This window comes from Aplysia californica, unplaced genomic scaffold (assembly GCF_000002075.1).
Source record: "Aplysia californica isolate F4 #8 unplaced genomic scaffold, AplCal3.0 scaffold00687, whole genome shotgun sequence".
NCBI classification, from domain to species: Eukaryota; Metazoa; Mollusca; class Gastropoda; order Aplysiida; family Aplysiidae; genus Aplysia; species Aplysia californica.
Window position 1 is genome coordinate 292,513 of NW_004797957.1, and position 12,251 is coordinate 304,763.

The following is a 12,251-nucleotide window of genomic DNA, read 5'->3' on the forward strand; positions in this document are numbered from 1 at the left end:
GATCAAGTAAGTTTATATATATTATCACACACACACACACACATACACACACACACGCGCACACACACACACATACACACATATACATATTCATACGTACATACACATACACACACACACGATTGAAGGTAGAAAATCATTTAAAGGGACAAAGTTAAGAGGCATAATGTTTCAAGTACACATACGTTTATTGTGTTTTCGTCCTGAAGACTTTAAATTCAATACATGGTCATGTAACACAGTATAAATATTTTAGTTTTACATCGAACTTTAACACAAATCAAACTTTGGCCTAATTTTTTTTCTCATACTTAGAAAAAACTGGCAACCCGCCCTAATTTCACAGGACATAATTCAGATTTTACTTTTTACAACAATACAAACAGAGAAGAGGCTGAGGCTACACCGCTACATGAGTGTAGACTGTTGAAGCTGCCTCGCCACTTCGCTGATCTCCTCACAAGAACTGAATTGATTTAGACAGTTGAAGAGGGTCCTGCACTAAAATGGCTGGTGAAATTGGTAAGCACTGTACTGTAACCTGCTGTTATTTCATCTTTTAAAAAAGTAAAAAGGCAATATTTGTAAAGTTTGTTGAGAGTTGAGCAGGATAGCTGGATACAGCAGTCGATACAACAGGCTACAGTCTACAGGCTGTACTACAGTGTCTACAGGCAGTCAGCTCTCTTCCACTTCCAGCTATTAAATTAGCCTCCAGAATCTATGCACTCTCACATTCTTTGGATCTAGGTAATTAATAAAAGCAAACAAAATAAGGCTAGGCCTACTTCTGATCTCGTCGTGCCGTAAGCCGTAAGGGGCCTGCTTGTTGGCGTGTGTTTGTGTGAGTGCGCACACTCTTCGGCTTCAAGTGTGTGTGGGTGTGTGTGTGTGTATACAACTTTGAGGAGAAGGTGAATTTTTGGAACGGGAATTGCTGAGACTTAATTAAAAAATAACACAAAATTAATAATTAATACAACAAAAAAACAAAACAAAGACAGCGAGATCCAGTCAACTGTTACTGGCGAGGAAAACCCAAGAGTCTTGGGAGAAGCCCCGGAAGACGACAAAATAGATGGCGGTAATACATCATCTAGACTAGATCTAGATCTATATTGAGGCCAATCACAGAGGTGTGACAGGTGCTCGCTGTAGCTTCTTGTGTTATTTTATAATCGAGAAACGTAACAACGGTAATGTTTTTTTCCTTAACATCATGCAGATCTGGTTCTGGAAGATTACCGACATAGTCCATATAGGCCTAGAGTAAGAGACGGACCGCGCTACCCTAAGCATTTTAAGTCACCTTTCCAGTCCCCGGTGAGAGGGGATGTAACCCCTCAGTGACTGATGAGAAGACCATTTCATCTGCTATCGTTGGCCCAGCGCGCCGTGCCTGCTTCGTTTGCCCTCCTCCCTTTGTTTGCAACAATCAGCGGGGATACGCGTTCCTGCTGGAGGGTGATGCGTCTTATGTAGTTGAGGTCGATTTTGAGGTCGTATCCATTTTCATACCTCTTGAGGTACAGGTCCACCTTCTCCTCCTAAAGCCTAAAGTTCATGGAGAATATTTCCTTGTGTCGGTGACGGAGAGTTTGTGACGTGGATGGCTCAGAGACAGATGAGGTGGATGGGGGTGGGGCAGAGGCAAAAGAGGTAGGTGGCCCAGAGGCAGAAGAGGTGGGTCTGGGTGGGAGAGAGGCAGACAAGGTGGGTGACAAGTGGAGGGTAGGGGCAGGGGACCCCATGAAGGTGCAGCTGGGAGTTTCAGCTTGTCACTTGTAGGGACAACGTCAGGGTTGTAGGGAAACAGCCCTGACTTGGCGAATCCCCTCATGGCTTTGTTCGGCCGAGCTGCTGTTGTCCAGGCCTTCTTCAGGACGCTGGCAAACATTCTCAGTGTGACGGATTCCATGGTGCCAGTCACGAGCTTCCTTACCTCCTCTTGCCACGCTGGCTTGATGGCCCCGAAGAACGCCTGGTCCAGAGGCTGTATCAGGTGGCTGGTTTGGGCCATGAGGCATCCCATTCACGCTGCAGAGGTCTGAGACCTCAAACAAGAGATTGCTGGAGTGGCCACCAACAAACAAAACGACAGGCTTCTTTGTCGTTCGTGCCCTATCTCTAGGTGAGGGATGAAAATATCCCTCAGAAAACAGACAAAAACACCTTCGGTTATCCATCCGTTGTAAATATTGCTGAAGAACGCTTGCTCAAAGCCCTCACAGAGCTTTGTATAGTGGATTTCTTTTACTATTACGTGTAGGGAAAGATGAAGAGGAACGGAGGGTACCTCCCATTTGCGGAGGTGCATGCAAAGGTAGTGACCCTTCACGTGAAACTTCGCCTTACCAGATGCCATGCTGGCACAGCGCGACAACCCCCACCCATCCCCTCAGAGAGGCTGAGCGGCTTCGTGCTTTGCTTAGCACTGATGCTACACGCACTACACACTACTGTGTGTGCAGTACAAGTACGGAAATCTTCATAAAATGCATTGACAGCCTTACAACTGCAGGTGGATGCACTGTTAGAATACGTAATCAGCAAGCTTGGTAACAACTTCCCTTTGTGTACGTGCAGTAAGCAACCACAGCGACCAGCCGAGAATCTTGTACCACAGGAAAGAATGCTGCTGGATGTTGATAAACGCAGGAACACTCTAGCTAGTTAATGGTTCATACCATAGGCTTGTCGTGCAACCCCGTCTCTACTCCAGATCTAGATCTACTCAACAATAATTAATAATCCTGGATACAAAAGCTACACGCAAGCAATCAAAAAGTCAAAAGGAATTAAAGCCTAGGTTTGAATTCAAGTAACCTACGGTTGACGCTGCTCTTCTGCTATCGCCACCTGATAAGATGATCAGTAATTTACGGAGTTGAATAATTCACCTGTGCAAATGGCCACTTCTCATTTCCTTTCCTGTGTTAAAAAAAATTTTGTGAAACTGACGACACTGTTAAGGCGGCTACCTGTCTGGGATCGTCACTTTTCTCCTCTACAATGGGTGGCCATCTGAGACAGTTTTGACTCTAGTTGCAGTTTGCACAGATAGCATTATAGTGAGTGTAATAATTGATTTAGTTTGGTTGATAACACTTAATTTATTATATAGCAGCAGGACAATTGAACTCACTTTGTGCTATGACAAAAATTAAAAGCCGGGCTAGAGGCTAGGCCGCTAGAGGCACTTTTTACTGTGATTTTTGCAGTTTTACTCCTGAACCACATCATGATAACCTAGCAGCTAGCATCCACCTTGTTCTTGCATGCTCACAATAGTAATAATTATAATGAAAGTAGTACACGAGATAACAACCTGACAGTGAGTAGAGACAAGTTTTGGCCTGTGGTCTTTAAGTCTAGTTTGAAAGGCAGTTTGCTCCAGGTGCTATGATTGATGTCTTGTAGATTACACAGTTAAATGGACAAAATTCTTGATCAAGTAAGTTTATATATATTATTATTATTATTATAAAAATTCTGTTTTAAATTCATCATTCAGCAAGGCAACAAACATGACTATTTGTTTTCTCTTATTAAAAAATAAAGGCCTATTTGCTCAAAACTTGAAAGTTAGAAGGATTGCAGCTCGTAAAAATTCAAATGCAGAAAAAAGATGTATTTTATCGGGGATTGGGTGTACCTCTATCTTGTAAATGTAATTGCATTTCTATATTCTTCCTAGAAAGTACTATCAAACCTGTACAAGACAACCACCAATTGTTGAGGGTATTAGTGCTGTTGAAGGTAGATCTAGTCCTCTTTGATAGTCTCATTTTTCTTGGACTGTAGTTGTTAGACCTGTTTCAACTGTTACTGTATTACTTTTACTTTGATTGGTTTGTGTTGCATTTTTCATTGTTCTACTTTGTCATTTCTTATGAAAAATACAGTTCCCCTGGAAAATCTCACATTAGTTTGAGGGTTAAAATTAGATGAGTTTATCCTCGAACAATTTTTGCAAAATTGATCAAAACATCATTTTCGTTTATTAAACATAAGAAATAAAGCAAATTAAAATGTGAATGTGTGCTAAAAGTATAAAATCAATGCTGTGATGCCTTTTCCAGACCCTAGGAAAGGGTTTATTCTATTTTTCATAAATAAGTATGTTTCCTGTGAACTATATTGTATTAGGGTCATATCTGATGTCTTTGAATTCAGTTGTTGCGACAGTTTCTTGCGTTTCTTTTCAAATTTTGAAAACGACCTTTTGTTCGTGAATGAGCTGAAAATGGAGTTAAGGTAGGTTCTGGTGTTATTTGAAAACTATTTTAAGAAAATATGAAGAAATTTTACATTATCCACCCTGTTCATTATGATGTACTTCTGTTTTTTAAATAGTTGAGACATTTTATATGCTGGGCTTTGGAACTTACACTAGTACTGATTTTTTTTTTTTTTAATCTGTGTGTATTTTACCGTATTTACGGCGCTCGCAACTGCATTATTTTAGGTCATGTCATATTAGTAAGCATGACACATTTAATTAAATCAAGTTCAATAAGGTAGGAGTTAATTTTGAATTTTGCCCGGGTGGAGGCCGAAGCCTACTCTTATTGATTTTGGACCACCAAGAGATCTTTAACATGCGAAACTTGTACATTGGGCCTCCGAGATGTTTTGTCTTTATCGCTTTATCCGAGAAGTCCAGGTATTAGATCTTACCTACCCTAAGATCAGGGGTGTGGCTGAAAGAGAGCAGTAAGAAGGAGCCAAGGGGAAGCAGTGTGGGTGGTTGGCGGGTGCTCTGGTGTTGTTTGCTCCTTTTTTCCTACCAAACATCTATCATCCTGATCTCTCCTTGTTTTTTGTGTTTGTTACTCTTTGTAACACCTCTAATCTTCGGCACTTATATGACCTTATTGTGTTGCTAGTGCCGTAAAACACTTACTAAAAAAAAAGAAGCAGTTTTGAGGCTGCTGAAAGTGGCTGGAGTCCATAGGAGAAGGCGGGCGGGGAGGGGGGGGGGGGGCAGTGGAGACGAAATCAGATGACAACATGGTTGGAGAGCAGGAAAGGAGGTGAAAGAACATTTTAGAGAATAATTTTTATTTTTCAAAACAAATTTATCACTTTTTTCTGAATTTAAAGTTCTCTCAATAATAAGCATAGACAATGATGAAAGTCATTAAAGCTTTGAATAACTCGCTCGGCTTAAAACGTACTATCAGCTGTAACATTCTCTTTCTAAAGCTCCAAGTCCTGTTTAGTATTTGAACTGTTTCTAGCTTATATTATACACACCTTAATTAGACATTCAAGATCTTGGGTCCGAAGGAAGTACATAATGAATAATGTATTGGTGTAACTGAGGTTTTACTGTGCTAGTATGCTTTCTTCATTCCAACACCGCCAAGAACTGCTTTTAAAAAAAATTTCGAGCTCATGTCATTTATGTAACAGTTATCTATCATCTAATTTTTCAGGACTCACATGCCATTGTTTGAGAGACTGAGAATTTGGAGAGGTCTAAATTGTGATTCCCAACGAGCTCCCAGTTCTTCTAACACTCTACGTGTTCTTCACTTGTGTGTGGCGTGTAGTCCCAAACAAGCAATGACACTCAATTACAAGTGCTCAGACTGTCACAGCCACAAACAATAGTAGTCCCTAGTTTAGATGTACTTGCTGACCTCTTTGAAAAATCAGATTTCTCTTGAAACTTGTTGCCTTTTGAAAGATCCGATTTGGTTTTATTTTACATAAAAATCAGTTTTAAAAAAAGCTGCCACCAAACCCTTCGCACAATAGATTAAATTATAATGATAATAATGGAAATACAGATGTTTCAACTTTTTACTTGAGTGCTGACTGGCAGACCGTTTTCTGTGTATCTTTATTCTAGTCTGTTTGTACTTTTGGTGAAGAGTTCATCAAAGTTTGTGGTTTGTGCCTTTGGTAGTGGCTAATTCTTTTTCAACCCGCTGTGGCTTTTGTCAGTTTAACTTGCTTTTCTCAGGAGGAAATGAAAGCTTTCCATTACTCAAACGAAACTATATCATTAAAACCCTCTTGAGATGATTGCTTTTTAAATTTTCGATGAGTGGTTTTGATCAACAGAAGGCTCAGTGACTCCCAAGTTGCGTCGATAGCCCAGTGGTTAGGCTACCCGGCTCATAATACTGAGGTGACAGGTTCGCGGGTTGGAGCCTCAGCTCAATCTGACGTTGTGCCATTGGGAAAGGCAGTTTACCGGTACCCGAAATTCCCATTCGGCTTAGACCTTTTGGAGATGAATCTTAGAATCAGAGGTCTCGCCTCTTAAATAACCTTAAAAGTGTTGATAAAGGCGTTTTGTATTGAACCTATACCATTGTCAGTGATTGTTCTCTGTTTTCTCCCAGAATCTTCCGTTTTTGGTGAACTAATGACCGCAGACCGATATGGCAGCCAGGAGAACTGTTGCTGATTGTAAAGCCCTTCTTGCAAACATACAACACATTCAAAAATAGACACCTTGGTTTTATACATTTTTGAACATGAAAAAGGGTGCCGCAAGAGCTTGTTTGCTTTCAGCCTCATTCTAAAGTCAAAAGTGTATGGGACCACTGTTAGGATTCACTTGAGGCAGTTGATGACTGCTGTTGATCGAGTACTAATTTCACTCATAAATAAAACGTAATCACAGACTTATTATTTGTTTCAAATTGATGATGAGATCTTAATCTAACTAGTGTAAGCTTGGGGAAATCTATTTTCTCCCCCAATTTTTTGTTTTTGGAGAGATATTATTTATTTACGTAGGACTTTTGGCCAACATGGCAACCACAAGAACTGCTGCTGATTTTAAAACTCTTCTTGCAAATTATAACACAAGTGGCTTAACCCCAATGGACAATACAGTAAAAAATGGACACCTTGTTTTTTTAATTTTTGAAAACAAGAAAGTGTACCAAAAGGGCATAAAGGCTTTGAGCGTCATTCTGAAATCTAAAGTGCACGTGAATACTGTTAGGAATCACATGAGACGATTGATGGTTACTGTTGATCGTGCAATGAAGGGACTAACATCTTCTTGTTGGGAGCGCCTCAAAACACTTCTAGAGACTGACTACACCGTTCCGTTAGAGTCCCAGGTCACTAAACCACCTCCTCCATGTGAAATAACTGACAGTGAGGTTTCAGCACTCGGCTGTGCGTCAGCCATTATTGTCCCCAGCACCATAGCTGTCTCTTCCATTGTCCCTGGCCCTTCAGAACCCTCTCTGTCTAAACCTGCTGTCACTCAGTCTTCATTTTCTGCAAAAAATCTGCGGTCTGATTGTGGAAGCTGTGTAAAGAGAAGGAAAGAAGTTGTAGATATAGCTAAGAGAAACACTAAGCTGAGAGCCAGTGTTCGGCAAGCAAAAGGTAGCTTAATGATTATCAAGAAGTTAAAGGAAAAAGTAACAAGGAGAGAGAAAATCGAGAAAGAACTTAGACGTGACAGAAAGAAATACAAGCGACAGTTGAAGAGAATGAAGGAAGGCAAAAATGTCACGGGTGACGAGGAAGTTTCTTGTCTAAAGAAAGAACTGGGCGAGCTTCAGAAGCAGTTGAGGTTAAAGGACCAAAAATTGTTGGACTTTATGAGAAAAGTGGAAGCTCTCCATTCTGAAGTCTGTCATTGGAAGAAAGTGTGTTCAGAGCTGAAGGCAGTGAATGACACTAATTATAATAGCAGCCTTCCTTGTTTGACAGAGGACCAAAAGTATTGTCTGGGTAAGGCTGTGTAATTGTTGTAGATCTAGATCTTTGTGGCGTTCACTAGTTGTCAGAGAGTGGCTAGGATGTCAGGTCATCTCGGTGGTGCCCAGTAAGAAAAAAAGAATTGAGCGGAATGAACCCACAGGCCAGATACCGATTCCCAAAGCACTGGAAAGGGAAAGTTGGGCGTGTTTCCAGAGATTGCTACCGCTTCATATTGTTTCCAGTCTTGTTGTTTTCATCTATGACTGCCGGTTTTGGTGTTCTCAATGCGACTTTTTCTGGATTGAGCTGAATGAAAGAAGTGACACTCGAAGGTAGGTTCTGATGTCATGTGTTATCCATGTGGGTGGGGGTGGGGGAGATTTGCCTGTGATCTGCTGTGTTCAGTAGGATACTGAAACAGTTGAGTTTTTTTGAAGGCCATGAACATATCTGTTCCCACGGTTTTATGCACCCCGCATAATTTAGCAAAATTTGATCATTTTTGCATAATTTCTGTTTATTTTCCTTAATCATTCTTCGTTAAAATTAACGGAATCGCATAATTTCACGTTTTTGGGATCAGTTTGCGTAATTTCTTAATTTTTCTTGCATAAAACGACGGAGACAGACATATTAATTATCAGAGAGTTGTGTACGCTGCCGTGGCTATTTCAGGGCTGAGAGCCTTCGTAGTTGCCCGATTCTACTTTGCCTTTTGGAAAAACATTATTAGTTCAATAGTTATGCCAACGCCGGGAGTAATGCAAACTTAAAAATAGGTCGTGGCTTGGAAATTTTTCCTGCAGAGTATACGAGGATTGTTGTCTTTTCACCCGGGTTTGAGGCCAGGACTGTAATTTGAGAGGGGGGGGGGGGGTGTTCAGTAGCAAATATCCAAATATTGGTGACACCAAACTTGTAATTTTACAATAGGACTCTCGTGGTCTAGAGGTTGCAGTGTTCGCCTCTCATTCAATGGCTCCTGGGTTAGAAACCTGACAGAGACAAAAATTTTCTTCACTAAATGTTTATCCTTTCATGTCCTTTCCCGCTCTCTAACCATGTTCTGTTGTCTGCTTTTGTCTTCACTTTCTGCCCTTTTGTCTTCACTTTCTGCCCCCTTGCCTCCCCTTGGGGTAAAAAATCTCGGAGTGTGTAATTTGGGTATTTTAAAGATTCTTTGGTGGTCCTAAGGTCGATAAGAGCGTGCTTCGGCCGCCACGCAGATAAAATTCAAAATTCCTACCAAACACAAAACGTTTACTGTGTCATGCGCACTCATATGGCCATATATGCAATTGCGAGTGCCATAAATAAGACACTTTCCAGATCCCCCCCCCCAAAAACCCCCACAAAAAACAACCCAAGACAAAACAAAAAAACAAACAACTTGTAATGAGTCAATACTATTTTTCTGAAGAAGTTGCTTATTATCACTATAGTACATTGTATTTCAAAATAGTTCCATAATAAATAAGCTCTGTTACTGTTTACTGTATAATTACACCGTTTGTTTATGATTTGTGTAATAGTTTGGATACCTTACTGATTTCAGTTACTTCGTCTTAGACACAGTACCCTTATAGTTTCACATGGTGGATCGTGTGGAATTTCTTGCTATCTTTTTCACTTTCACTTTAATTTATTCTGTTGTTTAACAGTAATTATCATTTTCTTTGCCAGTTTTCTGTTAAGTTTAAGAGTTTGTCTCCTTATTATTATACCATGTGTCAAATTCTTTGAAATTAATAAGAAGGGAACACTTGACAAGGTTTGACAACAGCACTGTTGACGGCCGACACCTTTTTGAAAAATCCCAACACAGTTTGGAAGAGTGAAACAAAATCTATGGCATGCTTTTTATTTAGACACGATAAACATAACTATCATCATCATCATCATTGCCTTTCTCACCCTGCACCAGGGTATAGGCCAATATAAAACATAACTAACTTTTAAAAGTCTAAGTATAAGTAGTTCACAAGTTTCCAGAAAAAGCTGGTTGACTTCCATCCTGATTCTTGACACTCTTAATCAGTGGGTTTTCTCTCATATTTCTGTAAGACAAAATCTTTCCTTCGTTCTTTCATTGTTTTAGATCAATGTCGTTCTTTTCATAATTTGAAAATAGGAATGCATTTCAAACAATATCATGGCACTTAAATGACCAAAATTGAGTAGATAGTGCCGTAAAACACCTACTCATTCAAAATCAAACAGTATCAGTCTTTGTTTATAGAAATGGTGTCTATGTCATATTTTAATTTTGCGCTGATGATTTGACTGAAATAGAAGCTAAACTGTCATTCAATCATAAATGGTAATGTCATGTTTCATGATAAGATAAAAATGTAAATTGTGGAAGTTCTCATTAGTGATGCATTTTTTTGAAGACACCAATTGTTTGTGAAATTCAAGTGCAACTATCCTGGACAGGCAGGGGAAACGCTGCCTTGATAAAAGTTTGTGGATAATGAATAAAAACTAAGAAAGGGCCTTTATTTTGTCATTGGGGTGTGTTCAGCCTATTAGTATTAAGACCCTCCTACTTCCAACTTTCCAGGACGCCTGTCACACAGCTTGAGACCTCCCTGTTTGTGATCTCCAAGAGATTTGCTTCCAGCTTTGTCACTCCTTGCATTCTCCACGTGGGATCCACCTACCTACCAACCACTAGAGCGACATTCTTCTGTGCTTCTTACATAGCCTCTGATATCAAAGTTGTCTTTGTTCAGAAGTGCCAAGTATTTTACAACAATTTGGATTGGTCAGATGGACTAACGTTCTGATAAAAAAAAAACCCCCAAAACTACCACCATACCATATGCAATTGGTCGTAAATGATGTATGGAAATAATTAAAATATGATTTGTTTATAGGGCTGCCAGAGTTTATTTTCATTCCTTTATTCACTCATACTTGAGTCCATATATATGAATAAAACTTAATCACAGACTTGTTTGTTGTTTCAAATTGATGACGAAATCTTAATCTGGTGTAAGCTTGAGGAATTCTATTTTCTCCCCCAATTTCTTGTTTTTGGAGAGCTATTTATTAACGTAGGACTTTTGGCCACCATGGCAGTCACAAAAACTGCTGCTGATTTTAAAACTCTTCTTGCAAATTATGACACTAGTGCTTTAACCCCAATGGACAATACAGTAAAAAATGGACACCTTGTTTTTTTAATTTTTGAACACAAGAAAATGTACTACAAGAGCTTATCTGCATTAAGTGACATTCTGAAGTCAAAAGTGAATATGGATATTGTGAGGGGTTACATGAGGCGGTTGATGATTGCTGTTAATCGAGCAATGAAGAAACTCAGTGTACCTACTTGTTGGGAGCGCCTCAAAACACTTTTGGAGACTGACTATACCGTTCTGTTGGAGTCCCAGGTCACTAAACCACCATCTCCCCGTGAAATAACTGACAGCGAAGTCGCAGTTCCTGGCTGTGCGTCAGCCGTTGTCACCAGCACCACAGCTGTCTCTTCCATTGTCCCCAGCACCACAGCTGTCTCTTCCATTGTCCCCAGCACCACAGCTGTCTCTTCCGTTGTCCCTGGCTCTGTAGCCACCATCCCTGGCCCTTCAGAAGCCTCTTTGTCTAAACCTGCTGTCGTTCAATCATCATTTTCTGCTAAAAATCTTCGGTCTGATTGTGAAAGCTGTGTAAAGAGAAGGAAAGAAGTTGTAGATATAGCTAAGAGAAACTCTAAGCTGAGAGCCAGTGTTAGGCTGGCAAAAGGTAGCTTAATGATTATCAAGAAGTTAAAGGAAAAAGTAACAAGGAGAGAGAAAATCGAGAAAGAACTTAGACGTGACAGAAAGAAATACAAGCGACAGTTGAAGAGAATGAAGGAAGGCAAAAATATGACGGGTGACGAGGAAGTTTCTTGTCTAAAGAAAGAACTGGGCGAGCTTCAGAAGCAGTTGAGATTAAAGGACCAAAAATTGTTGGACTTTGAGAGAAAAGTGGAAGCTCTCCATTCTGAAGTCTGTCATTGGAAGAAAGTGTGTTCAGAGCTGAAGGCAGTGAATAACACAAATGGCAGCTTTCCTAGTTTGATGGAGGACCAAGAGTGTGGTCTGGGTAAGGTTGTGTAACTGTTGTAGATCTAGATCTCCTACAATAGCGGTAGGAGAGAAATTCAGGTACAGAAGTAGCGATTTTCCAAATGAATCGGAAATTCCAGGTTTTTGAAAATGTCTTGATTTTACTCAACTTCCTGACAAGATATTTTATACAGTGCGTGTATAATTGTCAAATATTTTGTCTACGTGCTCGCGTTTACACTGGATCCGATCAGTTCAGATATTTTTTTCCATAACAATTCGGCACCCCGGAAGATATTCGAAGTCGTTTACGTGGTACCAATCGAGAAAGCAGTATTTGTCCAGACAATAGAATTTGCACATTAAAGGATTGTTTTGATAATAGTTTTCAAAATGTGAAATTGTTACAGTGTAAGACAAAGCAAATAAATGTTCATGTTATCAGTTGTGTGCATTATCACCTGATTACATGAGCATTTCTTTTTGTTTTGAATGTTGAAGGGAGAA

The 12,251-nt window shown here is 40.0% G+C and overlaps 1 protein-coding gene across 4 annotated transcripts in view; it reads left to right on the top strand.

Moving 5' to 3' along the window:
- The first annotated feature begins 365 nt into the window (after positions 1–365).
- The window catches only part of LOC101851674 (bifunctional purine biosynthesis protein ATIC), a 55,926-nt gene continuing 44,040 nt past the window's right edge, over positions 366–12,251 (top strand). For all 4 annotated transcript variants that reach the window (XM_013088111.2, XM_035972422.1, XM_013088110.2 and 1 more), the window contains exon 1: positions 366–522. In XM_013088111.2, coding sequence (XP_012943565.1) covers positions 507–522 — 16 coding nt within the window. In that variant the 5' untranslated portion in view covers positions 366–506. The remainder of the gene's footprint in view (positions 523–12,251) is intronic.